This window comes from Hipposideros armiger, unplaced genomic scaffold, assembly GCF_001890085.2.
Source record: "Hipposideros armiger isolate ML-2016 unplaced genomic scaffold, ASM189008v1 scaffold_19, whole genome shotgun sequence".
NCBI lineage: Eukaryota > Metazoa > Chordata > Mammalia > Chiroptera > Hipposideridae > Hipposideros > Hipposideros armiger.
In genome coordinates this window covers 6024217-6043226 of record NW_017731369.1, presented here as the reverse complement: position 1 = coordinate 6043226, position 19010 = coordinate 6024217, and the positions used below count along the sequence as shown (strand labels likewise).

At 46.2% G+C, this 19010-nt stretch overlaps 2 protein-coding genes across 2 annotated transcripts in view; one reads left to right on the top strand and one right to left on the bottom strand.

The window, feature by feature from the left end:
• Nucleotides 1-1440: 1440 nt before the first annotated feature.
• On the bottom strand, nt 1441-9453 carry COX4I1 (cytochrome c oxidase subunit 4I1). The gene is made up of 5 exons (XM_019635195.1): nt 9353-9453; nt 8126-8199; nt 3389-3556; nt 2610-2741; nt 1441-1698 (listed from the first exon to the last, which is right to left on the bottom strand). Exons 2-5 carry the CDS (start codon nt 8196-8198, stop codon nt 1562-1564), a joined length of 510 nt encoding a protein of 169 aa, XP_019490740.1. The 5' UTR covers nt 8199; nt 9353-9453; the 3' UTR covers nt 1441-1561.
• Nucleotides 9454-9576: 123 nt separating this feature from the next.
• Nucleotides 9577-19010, top strand: part of EMC8 (ER membrane protein complex subunit 8) — a 16202-nt gene continuing 6768 nt past the window's right edge. The window contains exons 1-2 of the mRNA XM_019635194.1: nt 9577-10058; nt 17772-17848. Of these exons, the coding sequence (XP_019490739.1) occupies nt 9828-10058; nt 17772-17848 (308 nt within the window). The 5' untranslated portion in view covers nt 9577-9827. The remainder of the gene's footprint in view (nt 10059-17771; nt 17849-19010) is intronic.

Sequence of the window (19010 nt, the reverse complement as noted above, 5' to 3'; positions counted from 1 at the left end):
ACTGACAAGGACATGAGAGGACTGAAGAGGACTTGAGAGTCACATTTTGGAATCTGAAACTGATGTACAAGTGGCAATCCTCTTAGCCAGTTCATGAGCAGGTTCCTGCGTGGTAAGGGGGAGGCCCTGGAGAGCCTGATTGCCCCATGGACGTCCCAGGTTCAGGGAGACTGCGTTTGGAGCTATTTTAGGGTAGAAGCAGTTTGGGGATCAGAGGGACCTTGACACACGGCTTCTACCACTCACTCACTTGCCCTCAGGCAGAGCCCTCTGCCTCCAGCTGCTTCAGTTCCGACACCTAATCCACAGTAAGCGCCCTTCTCTCCGGGCTGTTCTGAGATGGCTGGAGCGCCTGGCCCAGGGTAGGTACACCTCCATCGTCACTGAAGAGCCAGGTGGTGGGCCAGTGTCACCTTAGGCCAGGTCAGGCACCTCAGCTCCACCACAGGAGCCCACCCTGAGGAGCTGAAAATGGCATCACCCAGCAGGAGCCCAAGCTTTGTAGCTGAAGCCACCCGAAGCCACAGGCCCTCACAGCTAGACTCCCATGCCCCGTGGGGAAGGCCTCCCAGGGAAGTCAGCTGGCCCTTTGAGATCCAGGGATCAGGGACATTTCTAAAGCAGCGGGAAGACACTACAATCAGGGGCTATATTTAACGGCATCTTAACTTTAAACTGGTAACTACCTTGCAACATTCCCCTGGTCAGGCTCTAGGGGCCAACTTCCCTTCCCACTTCCACCTGGGCTTCTCCAGGGTCCCCCCACCCCCGCCTCATACCCACACCAATGCTGCTGAGACCCCTTTGCACCAGCATCTCTGAGACTCACTACGCAGCTTCGTGTTCTAGGATTTGTTCTGCTTCTCCCTGCAGGGTCTCCAGGGATCAAGGAAGGGAAGTGATGTTAGAGGGGATTAGGAGAACAGCAGGACAGGGAGACGATGGCCCTACAGAAAGCTTGCCAGGGGACAGGATAAAGCATCTTAAATAACTGCCTTACCTGGCACTGGCTTGTTGTAGCTTTTTAGATCAAAGGCTAAGGGTAGCCACGGAACCGAGCAGGCCACAAGCAGCCCAGGGACATGAGTCCGTCACTGAAACCTCCTGCCCTTCCCAGGCTCAGTCTCCCCACTCCAACCAACATCGACAGCTTCAAGGCGGGAGGGCCAGTCCCAGAAGAGAAGGAACCATGGTGACTTCAGACGGTCTGGCTACTATGAAGGGATTTTACTCACAAAAGCCTCGTCATAACTTACAACATCCCACATCAGGACTCTATATTTTCAGTGTTTATATGATGTCCTCGTATACAATTTATTTTACTTTTGTTATTTCATTTATACCCAAAATATATTTACTTCAGATGCCTGGGAGAAACCCACTGTGTTACAAATAAGAGACACTTTCATTGAGTTATCATCAAGGAAACGATCACCAGGATTTCACGTCAACTGCTCGTTTATTAGCATTGGAACTGCAAAATAACTGTTTCCAGTGAATATGTTGAACTGCAAGGAAATGACAGAGCAAGGTGAGGTTCAGCTGCGTGAACAGCGGGTTCTCATTTCTTCCACTCGTTCTTGTCGTAGTCCCACTTGGCAGAGAAGCCCTGGATTGGGCTGACCTTCATGTCGAGCATCCTCTTGGTCTGCTTGGCTATCCAATCCTCTTCAAAGGTGTGCGGGATGGGGCCGTACACTACAGTCCAAAACAACCGCGTTAGGCAACAGGTCTGGACTAGTCGTCTTTAAGCCAATGCACTATCGGGGTTAGGTCGTCCCCATCACCCTGGCAACCCAGGTCAGTGAGGTCGCCTGCCACTCAACACCAACAAATATGCACTGGGTTTGAATTCTGGGCACTGACAACTCTTGACAGTTCCACATTACTCCTTTGTTTGTAAGTTAGCAAGTAAATAAACAAAAATCAGAAAGCCTTCTCTACAGGACACAGCTAACAGGGTCTACAAGCTGGTGTAGAGTCAAAGGTGACTTGCAAGATGATCAGAGATGGACACAGGTCTGCTATTAACCCACGTCCACAGTCAAACCACAGCGGATACCTGCTCAGAATGGGAAAATGCTTCTCTCGCCTGGACAGAAAGAACCCGGGAGACGCTAGAATGAGCAGGCAACACCTACACTAAGCAGAAACTGTGAGGTCTAAAGACCCAGAATTCTGGTTATTGAGATGCAGTCCATGAACAGCTGAAATAGCCCTTCAATGAGTACGAGTTCCCGTCTCTCTGACTGAACCTTCACTACATCATCTTCTAGTAGCTGACTGCTAAGCAGATTAATGTCTACTGAAAATGTGTGCTGTACAAAGTAGGTAAGTCCTTCACTACCAAGCAGGTGTGGCCCACCCTGAATAAATGAGATTCTGGCTTATACAACTTCGGTTCACACAAGCCAGTTTCACACACCTGTCCACAACCCTGGGATGGACCCCAGAATGGAAGTCCATGTCTGTGTGAAGGCCACCCCACAGCTCACTCCTAGGCACTGAAAGAGGGAGCAGTGCTGGCTAAATCCACGTCTTGTCTGACTGAGGGTTTTTCACCCGAGAGCCGCTCCAGACACATGGTCCCTTCTCGCCTCTCTACTCACCGAAGCGTTTCTCCCACATCAGAACGAGAGCAGTGAAGCCGATGAAGAACATGGCAACGCCCACAACCGTCTTCCACTCGTTCGTGCTCCTGTTCATTTCAGCAAAGCTTTCATCGAACTTAATGCGATACACTGGGAGCAGAAAGAACAGCCGTTTGCAGGTATAATGACTACGGGGACCGACCACTCCCTCGTCTGCAGAGCTCCATCATTTCTCCATGCCACCATAGGGAAGGAGGAACGAGGAGCTGAGGAATACAACAGCGAGGCCTGAGACCGCAACACGCTCATGCACGTGCGTATACATACGCGCATATTAAGGAGTGAAGGAGGGAAAAAAACGCATGGAGTTTGCGTTGGGTAAAAAAAAAATTTAACTGAAATTCTCTTTTCTAGAATAGCAGAAGGGTCAATTTAATCACGTTATTTTCAGGCCCCTGTCCTACCTGACAATGTTCTGCTAATCTTCAAAAATTTACAGTAAACCCAGTCCCAACCAAGCAGAGGCACTGAGATGCCGCATCCACATACTACACACCCAACTGACTCACACTCGGCTGCTCTGTCCATGTTCAAGCTCCTCCTCGGGGCCTGGAACCCCCGAAGGAGCCTGGGCAGAGGTCCACCAGCCGGCAGAACACAGAAAGTCGGCCCTGGAGCAGCCCGACAGAAAAACACCACACGGAGCCTCCGCACACACTGCTCTCTGGGCAGCACCCCAGCACTCCTTAGTAAAAACTCTCTCACACAGTGTACCTGTGCTTCCCTTCAATACCCACATTCAACTTTTTCATCAATGGAGAGGCTACTCCAGGGGTTCTTCTCCTTCTCTTTCAAGGCCTTCTGGCTAGCAGAAAGGTTCTTGACATGGGCCACATCGGGCAAGGGATAGTCACGCCGATCAACATAAGCTGGGAGAGCATAGTCTTCACTCTTCACAACACTCCCTAAAAAACACATCAGGTAAATACGGGAAAATTCACATAGGTTCAGTTACACAAACAAGGTGGTACTTCTAAAAACTGAAATAAGCACGTGCACGCACATCCTGAAAACTCCAGTTGTCGCAGGGGGCTGCAGCCACTGTTTCAAACAGTTGAAGGACTGTCATGTGGAGCAAGGAGCAGGCTTGTTCTGCGTGACCCAGGCAGCAGAACGAACACGGTAGGTGGGTAGTTTACTGCAGCACTTATCATCACAGCAAAACAGAAACCTGCCAGGAGCACTACACAGAGGCAGTACTTTCTACAACTAACAGTATTCACGCAGAGGTCAGACAAGGGCTCTAGGGTTCCCCTTCCCTGGACGGAGACTAAACTAAATAAAGGCCCTTCAGCAAGTGCCTCAAACTAATGAGGAAGAAGAAAAACAATAAAAAACTCATAAAAGAAATATGTTCAAAGTTCAGCAACAAAGACCTTTGTAAAGATGGTTACTACAGCACTGTTTATTATAGCAAAAAAAAAAAAACATAATAACCTGCGTCTCACAGAGAGGATGGAGTTAGCTAGCTCCTTAGAAACGTGTATCATGGGGCCATTCGCTCATCTGTTCAACAAATGTTTACCTAGCAGCTGAACATGGTAAGCATGGGATTATCAGTGAACAAAGCAGAGTCCTACCTACTGGTGCCTACACACTACAAGTGGGAAACACAATAGACATGTAAATTACAGAGCATGTTAAGACATGAGCCCTCTACAAAAAAAGAAAGCAGAGAAAGAAAATTGGGGGTGGGTGGTATACCTAAGGCAGGAAACAAGTTACAACAGCAATGGAGAGGAGGCAGATCCATGTGTTCAAAACGGAAAGACAATCATATACTCACCAAGTCACTGAACAGAATCAGCGTTTTGTTTCTCTTTTTAAAAATGTAAATCATGTCTATATACTCACACGTGTATGTAACTAAACACACAAACCTGGCAAAGTAAACTCAAGTTGTTATCAGGGAAAGAGGAGAGGACAAATGGAGATTTTTGCTTAAACAGACAGAAATTTTTAGTTCCTTAAAATGAGCGTGTACCCATGTATTACTCAAGCAAAGAGAAAAAGAGTTCAGACCACAGAAAAGAAAGGAATACTTTAATTTTTACTTAGGGTTTTCCCACTGCTAAAAGCTATTTTTTCAATTCTATCCAACATCTGCAAGAAAACTGTGTGTTCCAAATTGGTCTAGAACTATGAAGTCCTGCAAAACTGCTTCACCTCCATTAGCTTAGTCCCAATGGTTGAAATCTCCCAAATCATGTTAATAGTGAAATAAAACATTTAGCCTTAAGCAAAGTAGTATAATTTCTCTAAGTACTTATCTTTGCCATGCAAATGACTAACACGGTTATATATTTATACTCAACCTTAACCCAAAGGATTTGAGGTGAAAATGACTTGAATTACTTTCCAATTTTACAATTCTAAGTCTATTAAAATGATGAGTGAACTAAAAACAATGTTTGTACATTAGCACTCAGCTTACACATCAATTATTAAAAACAGAAGTAAATTGGGGTGATGAGAATGTTCGAAAATTGTGGTGATAATGGTACAGCTCAGTGAATCTACTAAAAAAACCACGGAAGTGCACACTGTAAAAAGATGAATGTCTGCCATGTGAATTTCATCTCAATAAACTGTTATAAAGATGTACAGTCATGAGCCACAACGTTTTGATCAACGATGGACCACATATACAATGGTGGTCCATCAGATTATAATGAAGCTGAAAAATTCTTAATGCCTAGTGCCGTCAGAGTCGTCTAACCTTGTAGCACAAGGCATTACTCACATGTTGGTGGTGATGCTGGCGTACACAAACCACTGCACTGCCAGTCGTATAAAAGTATAGCACATACAATTATGGATAGTACATAATACTCAATAATGATAATAAATGACTGTTACTGGTTTATATATTTGCTATACTTTTTATTATTATTTGAGTGTACTCTATTATACATACAGAAAAAAGTTTGCTGTAAAACAGTATGCTTTGCTATGCCAGCAGCAGCCTCATACATCCCGTGTTTACTCTGGTCCCCTGATGGAATTTTCTGTTGTGCTTGATTTAACCTTGTCGTTTTGTGCAGTAGCATGCTGTACAGGCTTGTTGCCTAGAAGCAGTAAGCTATCCCAGAGCCTAGGTGTGTAGTAGGCTATACCATCCAGGTGTGCCTAAGTGCACTCTATGACAAATTTGCCTAATGATGCATTTGCCAGAATGTATCCCAGGCATTAAGCGGTGCATGACTGTAAATGCTAATAACCTTGGAGCACTCTAAGCATAAAATTCCATTTTCTAAAACAAGAATGACCAATTCGTGATCTCAGAGCTGCCAGGGATTTTTCAGCACTTTGGGCCTTGTCCCCCAGCAAATGAGGGAGGGAACGCAAAGGTTAACATACCAAACATTCCCTTTAAGAGGAGAGGAAGCAAAGATTTTGCATTCTAGTGAAAGTTTTGCCATTTCTATCCTTACTTGGATGGCTTTTTGGCTGAGCCTCTGCTGAGGAAATCTGGTGAATTTGAGCTCCCCTGGCAATTAGATGTATCACCACACAGATACCAATGGCACTCCGTAGTGTGTCACTATTTTATGTGGAGAACCAGTTCATGTATTCATGTATGGCTTTTATAATTAAAAGTTAAAAATTAAAGGTCAAAACATGTCTAATGGTCTGTAGTTTTCTCCATCTGCCTACTGTGTGCTGGAGATGCAGCCATGAATAAGACACGCAAGGTCCCCGGCCTCAGAAAGCTTGCACTCTACAGGAAAAGACAGATAATACTCAAACACACACGCAAAACCACAATATGGCAGCACTGTAAGAAAAAACAAAGCAGGGTGATGTAGGACTGAGTATCTTTAGAACGAGTAGTCAGAAAAGGCTGTACTGACCAGCCTGATGTATGTGAGGAACAAAATACTATACCACTGGGGGCTAGGACCTTGAACAAACAGGGAGAACTGGCTGGGCTGTTTGCTTTTTTGAGTATGATATGATGAGATCAGAAAGGCCAACTGCAGTTCTTACTCTAGGCATAAGAAGCTGCTGAAGGGTTGCAAGACAGGACTTGATCTTACTTCCAACCCCCAAAAACAATACCTAAGAGTAAGTCATGGCCAATATCACTATAAGGAGATAGAAGTTGGTTTCTTATGAAAGAGCAGAATGAACAAAGGAACTTTGAGGGTGATGGAGAGGTTGTATGTTACACACTGTGTGAGCTTATCAAAATTCCATAGAACATTACACCTAGAAAAGATAAATTTTACTTTCCGTAAATTATACCTCTAATGAACTAAACTAAAACAAAAAGCTAAGGAAATCTATTAGCAAAGCCAAAATGGAAACAAAATGTAATCTTTGTCATAAGTGACTACCTAGGCTTTTAATGAAGGAGTGTTTCTTTCCACATGTATTAAGCGAAGAATTCTCCTTTATTATTTACTCATTTAAATAACAGATACTTCAATAATGCTCTTATAAAAATAATCTGTTTTAGAGTTTGTGTCCACAGTGTTATCCTAGGCAATAAAAAACATAGAGAAAGTTAAGGCAGAATCACCAAATAAAGGATACAATTTCAAGGAAAAAGTCACACATAAAGCAGTTCAGAAAATAGCAGTTACTTGTTATTGAGCCCCCGGATGCACAAACCTTGCTCTCCAAGTTCATCATCCACCACTCAAGCCTTGCACTTGAATCCTCAGTAACACACCTTGCCATGCTAACTCGCATTTTGTCCTTTTGCTTACTTTCCCTCCTCTGCCTGGGGTGCCATTCCCCTCTTGAATGTGAGGTTAAACCTACTAGTCCTTCAGCAAAGTAAAGCCTTTTCCCTGAACCCCAAGCCAGGCTAAATGTTTCTCCCCTGGGGCCATCTGTTACTGAAACACTTATCTTCATGTATCTGCCCTCTCCAGGTTGCAAACATTCTTATGGAAAGATTCTATATCTCACTTTTTATTCTTAGTCCCTGGCAGTGTCTGATACAAAGAAGATGCTTGATAAATGCAAAACTAAACTTGCTATGCGCTAGACACTGAACTAAGCTCTTTACATATATTTCAGATGAGAAACCAGATTCCTGAACTTAAGTAGCTAGTCCAAGACAGAAATGAGATTAAACCAAACTCAAGCTAGGAAGTCCAATCTCTTTCCCTTCATTGCCCCAATAATGTAAATGGTATTGAAGGTTAAGTGGTTGGAGTTTTTGAGGGAAAGATCATTAAAGTCAGGTAGAGATGATCTCTTGAAAGGGGTGGAACTTGAACTTGAAAAAATGGAAGAGAGAGAAAATATCAGTATAAGCAAAGATCCAGACTAGTATTCAATGTGATTCATAAATAATCTAGAACTACACCCTATTAAAATATTTATCCCTCTTCTAAAGTCCCTCAACAGCAAGATCAGGATCTTAGACATCTGCGTTTGAAACTCCAGCACAGGGTCTTACACATAGCGGGAGCAAAATGAAATGAGCTCAGCCTATTTGAAAGAAAAATTACACTTACCGTGCGCTCGTACACACACCGAGGTGGAAATTGCTCGCTTGCCAATTAGGCTAAATACTCTGGTAGCCAACATTCTGAAAGATAAAAATGTACACCTTCTCTATGAATGAGGGCAAACACGTACTAGGAACGATTCTTCTTTTTGCCCAAGTGCATTTTGGTAATCAATGCAATTCTTTCATTTTCGTCTCCCCAACATAAATGATCCGTTCTTCATTACTGACTGAAATCACAAAAATAACCTAGTATAAGGTTTTTTCTTAGTAGTTAGCACGGAACTTCATTATAAATCAAGTGCCAAAATATATACACATTTCAGGCAATTAGCAGAAAATTAGCTTCCTTGAAAAAAAAAAAAGGACAGAAAAATTTAACAAGGAGACTTAAAAAGTTAAAAATGGTAAAGCACTGGGCTGCCACGATGGGCTCCATTGTTGGGAGAGAAAGGGTAATGGCTCACAGGAACTGTGGCGTGCACTGCATTCTACTATTTGCTTAAAAACCTAATATATGCCTATCATCGGAATGGGGGGAATCAGGGAGAAAGGCTGCAAATACGGCCCTGGTCCAATTCCAAGCCCAGCAGACAACGGATGACCTGGATGACCCAGGTCTCTCTTGGCCCCTTCCTGATTCTGGCCCATCTCCCCTACCAATCCCTCCTTTAAAACTGAACCTTTCCGGGGGCTGTTGACGATGAAGAGGATTCCCAACGATTCACAAAATACCCCAAATACGGCAGAATAAACAGAAGCATGACGTCAGAGCTGAACTCGGTGCGGTCTCGCTTTTCTCCCCCAGCCTGGCCCGCGGGCACAGAAGGGGAGCGCCTCTCCCTGAGTCCCGTTAAACCCGGGAAGGTCGCGCTCGCATCAATTAAAGGGATCAGGGCCGAGGCTGCAAAGCAGGCCCCGGGGCCGCCTCCCCTTGGGCCCCGCGCCCTTCGCCAGCGGGCGCTCCAAGGTCAGAGCCCGAAGCCAGCCCGCGGGCAGGGTAGGGAAGGAGAAACCGGGCGGGATGCTTCTGAGCGGCACAGAGGCTACAACCCAGCAGCCCCCGAGCCCGAAGGCCCCGCACGCCGGCCTCAATGTCACCTGGCTCCGAGACCCAACCGCCGCTTCCTGCTGGCTCTGGGTGGCAGGCACGCGGGCACTCAGGCCCTATGGCTCCCGGGCCCTGACCCTCCCCAGCCTCCCGAGTGTGCGGGCCAGCCGCCGCCGATCTCACCTGCCGCCGCCGCCACCTCCCAGGAGCCGCCCGCTGTGCCCACTGCGACCGCCCTCTAAGCCCCGGCAGCTCGCAACCGGAAGAGAAAGAGACAGAGAGAGGGGCTCTGCCGCGGGGCACCACGGGATCAAGGAGGACTCCACCCTGCGCCCGGCCGCGCCGGAGGTCACTGGAGCGGAAGGAGGGGAACGCCGCAAACGTCGTAAAACGCCGGGCCGTGCTGCTTTCCGGCGGCGCCGGTCGAGAAGCGCGATCTGAGTTGGAGGCGGCCGCGTCGGCTTCCCGGATCCGGAGTGGTTGTCGGAGGATTCCAACCCGGAGCGGGGCCTGAGCCTCCTTGGGACTCCGCCAGCCGCGGACCCGCGCCAGTCAGCCGCCGTCTCGTCCCGCTTCTCTGCTGAAGCGCCGCGTGGCTGGGCGGCGAATCCAGGCCTCAGCCGGCCCTCGGGGCCTCGGGGGCCCTCCCGGGCTCAGCATGCCCGGAGTGAAGCTGACCACCCAGGCCTACTGCAAGATGGTGCTGCATGGCGCCAAGTACCCTCACTGCGCCGTTAACGGACTGCTGGTGGCCGAGAAGCAGAAGCCTCGCAAGGAGCACCTACCCCTGGGCGGTCCGGGCGCCCACCACACCCTCTTCGTGGACTGTATTCCCCTCTTCCACGGCACCCTGGCCCTCGCCCCCATGCTGGAGGTGGCCCTCACCCTGGTAAGCACGGGAAGGCAGGGCGTTCGGCCGCTCCTCGGAGATTGGCTTGGCGGCCAGCTTCCACGCAGCCCCTGTTGGAAGCGGACAGGTGTCCCGTGGGAGTCTAGAACCCACCCCCCCCGGAGGTCGCAGTAACGATGGACGGGGTGACCCGCGAGAGCGCGCGATCTTTGCCCGGCACTTAGGAAGCGCTCCGCAGATGGCAGGGTAGTAAGTAGCAGCGGCCCAAGGAGCCACCTTAACTGTCGTGGGGATTCTTAGAGGCGTCTTAGGCGACGAGTAATCTCTATGAATTTCCTCAAGCCGGTAGCAGCCTTTATAGAAATAAGCCATCGTTCACTGGGATTCGATCAGGCGTTTACATTTGGGATTTTGAGTCGCCGAAAGTGTTTTATGTATTGGGACCCCCTAAAGGCTAGAGGTTGGTTCTCGGTCACCTTCCCAGGGCGGGTAAAGGACTTATCCGACGCGGGTGTCAACACGGTGGTTCCTTTGATGTTGGCGCTCCAGAGTCCCAGAGTTGAGACACATTTAGAGGGGTGGCGTTGATAGCACAGGCCCTGCTCCCTTTGTGTTGGGGCGGGGGGGGGGAATGCTGTGTAAGGAGAATTTGTCGGTTCCCGTTAATCACTCCTCTAGAAGGCTCCCGTGGTTTTCAAAGCTAAAGACTGAAATTAAAAAGCTGGAGCAGTAGTACCTCCTACCCACCACCCTTTTTCCGTGCTTGCTTGTAACGACTGCTTCATCGCAGCACACCGGGAAAAAGACTTGGAATACAGATACGTTGGCTGCTCATTTAATTCTAGGCAGTAGTATGTGAGGTATGGTGATCAATGAAGGAAAAACGAGCACCTATAGATTCCAGTGAGTTGTTAAAACCTCAGGGAGAAGTAAACTAGCCCCAGGCATTCCTCAGTACCTGAGCTGTTTGTTTTTCGTTTAAAGTGTCAAGTATGGTGCTAAAGACATATTCGATAATTCATGCAAAAAGTAGCGAAGTTTAAGGTGTAGGTAGAAATCCTATCTCTATATCTCCCACCAAGTAAAATGAATCTATTTCATAATTTACCTGATTATGACACCCATGTAAATTCTTGGTAAGCAGGAAGTACCTTTGGGCAAATGGCCCTGACCCAAGGTTACTGGGCACATTTTTGAGTGCCTGTTAAACTGTCATTTTGTGAATTTCTTCATATCATCTCTGGGCAGGAGATAGATAAGTAGATGATATTTATAAAATCAACCATTTTAGTTCCTGAGGTAATGTGCTGTAACAAAATATCACTAGGGTGTGCATGTTTATGTTTTCATGCAAGTCTTTTCAAGCATCTTAATTATTCTATTACCAAGGGACTTGCAGGCTAATTGGATATGTGTATTCACTTGCAGGAAACTAGATTTACCAGTAGCGTTAATGCAGGATTATTTCTTCTCCAATAGTGACATGCCTGTGATGGGGGAGGGATATGGCTGTGGATCTAACATAGTACCTGCTTAGCAGTTGAACTTGGCCCGAAGCAGACAAATACAATACCAAAGAATGAGTGCCATATGTGAGGTTAAGCAGAAAGTGGTGAGGGGTCCAAGAGAAAAGTCAGCTAACCCAGAATTGCAGCGCTAGGGAAGGCAAGCTGCCCAGAGAAAAGGACATGCAAGTAGTGGCCCAGTCGGCCAGCCATAGTAACCCAGGGGGTGGGGAGAGAATACTCAAGGCAGAGAGACCAGTATGTGCAAAGACCAGGAGAAAACGGGGGGGCAGGGGAGCTAGAGCGTAAAGGTAGAGAGAGGTGAGCAGTGGACAGATTTCATTGTAGAAGACCTTGCAGGTCACACAAAAGAGTTTGGGCACCATCATGAGGACGGAGGGAAGCCACTGGAGGAGAGTTACTTGGACAGACTTGTGTCTTGGAGTGATCGTTCCAGCCTGCAGCAAAGAGGATGTTGGTGACAGTGCATACGAGACTAGAGGCAAAGAGGTGGCCTAAACTGAGAACAGTGTAAAATGCAGAGAGGGGTACAGATTACAGAGAGTCAGGAGGAAGAATCAACAGGACTCAGTGACTAATGGTATGTGAACATAGGGAAAGGGAAGCAAAGTTGACACCTCAATTTCTGACTTATGCATCAGGAAGACAGACGGTGGTGCCTTTCACTAAGGGAAAATGAAGATGACCTAGGGTTCAAAGCTGAAAATGCATCTGGAGCTCAGAAGATGGATGGACTAGCAACATAGACAGGGAACCAGTAACTTCTCGGTGACTTTTGAAGCCGGGAGAGCAAGTCAGATTGTCCAGGACAGTGTGGAATGAGGAGAGAGCCGTGGCCAGAAGCGTAAGGAACTGTAGCTTTTACGGGGTGTGTAGAAAAGGAGCAGTCACAGGGCACCTGATAGCCAGAGGACTAGGCGGAAAAGGACTGTCGCTTTAATCCATATAAAATCCTATCAGAAATACCTAAGAGCTCATAAAGACAAACTTGAACTGCACTTGAAATTGTCAAAATATTACTCATTCTTCTTATTCTTAAGTAACCTTTACAGAGTTAAGAGTTATGTTCCTATTATGAGATATGAGTGCAATACTTGAGAGAATTAAATATACTAGCTATAAACAACTGCCTCTGAGTCACCTTTACATAAATTTTCCCCAAGGAGCAGGTCTTCTTCCCAAACCACTTACTTGGGGAGGGAAGATGCCCACAGGGGACCTTGACTCTTAAGAGGTGCCTACTGCCACCAGCTTAAGAGGCAGAGGACACTGCTTGCGGCCCTGTTCTGATCTTGCTCCCCCTGGGTCATTACACTCTGCACTTCAGTCTCCCAACTTCCTGCACTTCCTTCAAACTTGCTCGTTGTTGTTTGAGTCTCCCAGCCAGCAAAGTTAAGTGCAAACTGGATTTTCTGCAATAACATGTTTTCAACAGTAAAAACAAACAGCCGAAGTTTTATCCTTGCCAAGCAGTGGTGGTTTATGCTGGCTTTTCTCACATTGACCAAAACTTTGAATCATAGCCTCAGTATTTGACAAATATGAAAAAGACGCCAATCGAGTACAAATTAAATAACTTTTAAAGTTATAAAGGAAAATTTCCAATTTGAGTTTCATCCAAAAACGTTGTATGTTATAATTAGGGTATTTAAGTTATATCATTCAGCTTTTGACTTAGCAGCTTTATAACCTGAAGGCAATGAAAAATCTCAGTGCATGGAGACAGTTTATCATGTATCAGCTGTGGAAGATGTAATTTTAATAAACCATCCAAACCCATGAAACTGTATAAAGGACGCCTTATTCTCATGGCTTTTTTCTATTTAGGGAGTTTGCATATTGTGATTATATTTGATAAGTGGGAAAGACTGACTTGATATGCAGCTCATCAAAGGGCAACATCAGATTCCTTTGAAAGGCTTTTTATTATAATTTTCCATTTAAAAAAAATCCTTGCATTTCTGGGTGCTTTTTATTTTTTTTAAGTACTTATGCCTGTTATCTTATTTATCCTTATAACCCTTTGACGTAGGTAGTGACGGAATTATTTCTAATAGCAAAAACCCATAAAATGTTAGGAGGAAAATTAGCATAAACCTGCTGGTTCTCTAAGCCCTTCTTGTCCTGTCCCCTCTTTGATTTCCTAGCACTGTGGAGCAGCTTTCGATTACATTCTGCTCAGATGACTTTCTTATTTGCCAGTTGGCCTGATCACCATGACTTTGGTCCAGAATTCTTTATGCCGCCTCCATGTGGCCGCCTCTGTGCCCATTTGCACGGGCTGCTGTCCTCTGGCCCTTTCCTGTGCACCCTCCTCCCTCCTGCCCCTCTTCTATCTCCAGAACATTCATTCACGCGCTGGCGTGGGCGAGGGAGGCGGCTGCTCTTGGTCTTCCTTTCAGTTCTTCCTCCTGGCTTGCCCCTCTCTGTCCCCGTCCATTTACCTCCAGAGCTCCTCTTTCATGTATCCAGCTGCTTTCTGTTCCATAGAAAAGTCAGCATCCCACTTGAGAAAGAGCTGTTCTCAGTGAAACTAACCACTCCTCTACTTTTAACCTCCAAGGCCTGCTTGTTGCTACAGACAGGGAGGCTCACAGCCTCACCTTGTAAGTGGCAAACCCTCCTCGGAGTCGCTCTCATACCAGTTGCCTGCCTTGCTTACTTGATGGCTGTTGTATAGTCCCCGGGAGGTGGGCGATAGTGCTTTGAAGATTGTAAGGTGCCTCACACATGCAAATGTTAGCAAGTTAGCTGAGAGAAGCTACTTTCTTTGTGCTGCGTCTAACTGGGAATGAATGCGTGGAACCCAACGCCTTTAGTAGTTCTAGTGACTGGAATGGAATGAGCCAAAAACTTCATTAAACAGAGGATGGTGGGCTCATGCTAAGGCAAAAGTCCTTTCTCTCTAAAAAGTAAAAGAAACTGCGTGAGTCAATGAAAATTTGTACAATTTGGACCTGTATTGAGAGTCAATGTTACTGAGTTGACGTCAGGTTTCAGGGTGTTATCCTGAACTTTGATTTTCATTTTGATTGTTCACAGGATGCATGACGGCATTAGGGAATCATAACAGCAAGGCAAGGAAAATGGAAATGGATTCACTGAGAACAGAGGTCAAACAGCTTCTTAGTTCTTTTGCCTGGCCTGCCCCACTTGGGAGGCAGCAAGTTGCCTTTATTGAGCAAGCTACCACTTAAATTGCCTAGGATTTTCATTAACGAGCCACTGGGTTTACTGCAGGAACCTGAAGGCTCTCGGGACCTGCCTGCCCCCTCCCCACCCCGGCCCCAGTCCTCACTGCTCATCTCCTTCCACTCTCTGACTTTTACTCCCCACCAAGTCACTCTCGCCTGATAATACCTGGTACCATTTTTAAGACTATCAAAGAAAACTTCCCCTCTTATTAAAACTCTTTTACCCTTCCCCTGAGGGCTCTGATGGCTGGTGGGGAGGCCTTAGTCACCTCTCCATTCCTCAGTTCAAGGCCAGTCTGTGTCTGAACAGCTGTGGACAGGCTGTGCATGCCCATCATAGGCATCCATACATACAGGTAACTTGGTTATTCTTGTTTGTGTCATTCAAAAGTTTCTAAAACCAAGCCAGAGCTTTTGTGACCTGGTTCACTTTTAGGGTGGCCTCTTCAGAGAGCTCTACTAGAACTTCAAGGTCATGACATTCTTTTTTTGCTGGAGTTTGGTTAGGCCCTTGAGGTTTTTCATATAGGAATTTGCCCCTCATCAGGTCAAGTGTAAGTCGAAGGGTGCAGTGTGTTTGCTGAGCAGTCCTGCACCCTTGCCTTCAGCCCAGGAAAGGAATCGAGGAGCAGCTTAGACTGCTTACTGCTTACTAAAAACTGCTGCTGGGGATGGTCAGGACATCGCCAGTAGCAAATAATTATCCTTATATTCAGCATAGCTCTGATCAGCCAAAAATAGCCCCCCAAAATGTCTATGTCCTAATCCCTGGAACCTGTTAATATGTTACCTTGACATGGCAAAGGGACTTGGCAGATGAGATTAAGTTAAGGATTTTGAGATGGGGAGGTCATCCTGGGTTATCTGAGGGACCCAGTGTAAGGGTTCTTATAAGAGAGAAGCAGAAGTTCATTCAGAATCAAAGACGTGATGACAGAAGCAGAGAGGTCAAGAGTGATGCAGCCACTAGCTAAGGAATGTGGGTGACCTCTAGATGCTGGAAAAGGCGAGGATCAGTTTCTCCCCTAGAGCGCCAAAAGGAATCAGCCCTGCTGACCCATTGTAGATTTCTGACCTATAAGATAATCTGTAGGGCCGGCCGAGTGGCTCAGTTGGTTAAGAGCTCGCTCAAGAGGGTGAGCTCTGAGCAACAGCGGTTCAAGTCCCAGCCCGAGCTGAGCTGCCGCTGAGTTGCCAACAGGTGGCAGGATGGCTCAGCTGAGGGGAGAAAAAAAAGGTAATCTGTGTTGTGTTAAGCCACCAAGTTTGTGTAACTTGTTACAAGGGCAATAGGAAACTTGACAGTAGCCAAACTTGGGACACATCTCTAGTTATGACTCACAATATAAGGACAACCTACACCAAAGAGCAGGGAGAGGGAGGGACGCCAAAGTGGGCAGAAGTGAGGGTCACCCTGAGTGAGGACACATTCATGAGATGGGTCTTTGATTAGAAACAAAGAGTGGGAGGGTTGCACTAAAGGGGAGGCTAATCTAGTAGGTCTGAGTTCAGGGAATGGGGCCAGATGCTTCATTTTAAAGCTATGCTCTGCCCTTAGGTGCTACATAGAGATAAGTTTAGGAAAAAATGACAGAAATCGCTGCTATAAGCAGCAATAGAAAGTTCCTAGAACCCATTCCTTTAAGAAGTGATAAAAACAAAATGTAAGTAATTTTGGAGTCATTTGCAGCAAAGTTACAGTGTAAGAGCCATTATAAATATTTTGGAGACATAGCCCTAATCTTTTGGGTGGATGACCAAAACATCTAATTGGTTCAATGAGCCTTGGTTTTGACCCAATATGGTAATTCGTGAGCTCTTAGGAGGCCAGAATTATTATTCTAATCCTCATGTCAGCCAGGGAACCTTGGACTGTAACCGTCTTGTAATGTCTGCTTTTAGTCATAAAGGAGACTGTCTGAGGTCCAAACCAGAATTCAAGAAAAAGAGCAAATAGGGCTATGTTTAAAACAAAAGAAAGAAAAGGAAAGGAAAGGAAAAGAAAAACAATTTTAACCAGTTAACTCACTGTAAAAAAAAAAAAAAAAAGGATCAGTTTTTTTCCTCTTCTGCAGACTGAGAATAGAATTTATTGCAGTGTATTATTAAAATTCCATTATGGCAAAACAGTTAGGATTCCATTTGTTGGTTTTAATAATGGCATTAGACCTGCAGGAAGCTAAATCTGATGAGGGGAGAGTGGCTTTATAAAATGTACAAAAAAATCTTTCAGAGTTGGCCACCATACTCCCATTTAAAATCATGCCACAGGGAAGTGAGTATGAGTGTGTGTGCGTGTGCACACGCGCGCGCGCACACACAGATACAGCCCCTCCTGTAGCTGCCCATCTGTGTGCCTTGCCTGTTTACCCCACATCCCAGTATGAAGGGTTTTTCACGGTATGTTGCTAGGAATACTGAAATACAGTATAAAAAGACTTGATTTCAAAAGAGACTGAGATTCCCATTTGGGCTCTGCTACCTGGCTGTGCAAACTTAGAAACTCTGAGTTTTTGTTTGCTTATCTGTGAAGGATTGATTTAAGTGATCTCAAGGATTTTTCAAGCCCCCAGATGCCTCAGTTCTCGATATATTGTAAGAGAAGGTGGGTAAAGATGGTTTCCCCTCCCCACCTCTCCATGGTACTGCTCCTGTTTAATATGTGTCAATACTGGGGCCTTCTGCAGGGACTGGGCAAGGCAGCCATTCCTCGTGTCCAGTCCCACCCCTCCCAGCCTTTCTAACAAGGTCCTCAGATATGGGAAGACACCCCACGTCGGTGAGACTGAGGGGCCCATGCTGCTTCTGTGCTTTCTCTGGCTTCACATGCACCACAGAAAGCAAGTTGGTGTGACCTTTCTTCTGTGAACGCTCATTTCGTTCTTGTAGCCTTTCTTCTGGGGAGAAGGATACAGGTTTATGTGGTGTCTTATCCCGGCATTTGGGGCGGGGAAGGTCTACTATGTTTATTAAGACGATATTTCAGGGAAAAATCATTCATCCTTTTTTCCCAATTTTTGTTCTTCTTTCAGATTGATTCATGGTGCAAAGATAATAGCTATGTGATTGCTGGTTATTATCAAGCTAATGAACGAGTAAAGGATGCCAGGTACGTCCACGCAGAAACCCTCTGTGGTCTGAAAGAAGAATGATCATGTGGCAGACAGAGACGAGTTCTGATGTGCTTTTTGACCTTCTGTAGGCTCAAGATACAAAATCTGTGAGAACAAACCCTATCTTCCCCCCCCCCCCATGCTTATTTATAGTATTTGAGAAGAACTGTGGTGTGGACAATTCCCAACAACAGAAAGTCTAAACATTTATATTAACTTTGGGATTCTGTTTTGTATCTCCTTTATTTTGCTTGAAGGGAATTCATGCAAATGAAAGCAACAGTCACGGGCCTCCGGTTTCTGTCCCCACTCAGCGCGGCCTCGCTTCCCGTTGCCAGACTAGGAATGATGTAGGGCAGAGCATCAGGACAGAAGACTGCTCTCTATGGGGCTAAAGAAAACAACTTTTAGGTTTGGTGCTCTAATATTAGGATGAAAGTGTGGTGTTGGCTGCCGCCTTCGTATTGGCTCCTGGTTCCTTTCTCACTATATGAGCAAAGCGGAGAGCTCTGCTTTATTTCTGCCTCCGTCTCCGTCCCAACGGAAAGACAGAGGACACACTGAAGTGAAGATAATTTGAGGCGGGCTTAATAAGCAGGTTATTTCCAAAGGTGTGGGCCATATGTAAGGGAACTCACGAGAGAGTCGCGCAGGCACCCAAAGCTGGTGACAAGTACCACCCCTGGGCCTGATAGGATGGAGAGGAAAGGGTTGAGGAAGGAAGTCTGCCTCAGGAAGAGATTCAGATACACAAATTGCCAGTTATAAAAAGTCACAGGGGTATAAAGTACAGCATAGGGAATGTAGTGAATAATATTATAATAACTACGTGTGGTGTCGTTGGGTACTAGACTAGTCGGGGATCACTTCATAAGTTAAATGTCTAACCACTAAGCGGTACACCTGAATCTAATAGAATATTGTATGTCAACAGTAATAGAAAAAATTTTTTAAGAAAGCAGAATTCCTCCTTTTGGTTGAGGGACACGGCCAGCAGCCAGCCTGATGTGACCTTACAAGGAGAGGCCCAGCGGAGTCGGTACCCTGACCTCCCTCTGAGTTCCTCCCCCCAGGAGCCGGGCGATGGAAAGGCTCCTGTACAGTACAGAGCGGGAGGCACTGACACGCTCTCCTCACATCGGCAGAGCAGTTGGGGGA

What these genes read in the sequence shown, in the direction of transcription:
- COX4I1 (XM_019635195.1), bottom strand. Translation starts at nt 8,198, where the DNA reads ATGTTGGCTACCAGAGTATTTAGCCTAATTGGCAAGCGAGCAATTTCC. An exon ending in GGTGTGTGTACGAGCGCACG is followed by an intron (nt 3,557 to 8,125) that starts GTAAGTGTAATT and finishes TGTGTTTTTTAG; the next exon opens with GGAGTGTTGTGAAGAGTGAA. An exon ending in CATTGATGAAAAAGTTGAAT is followed by an intron (nt 2,742 to 3,388) that starts GTGGGTATTGAA and finishes TTCTGCTCCCAG; the next exon opens with TGTATCGCATTAAGTTCGAT.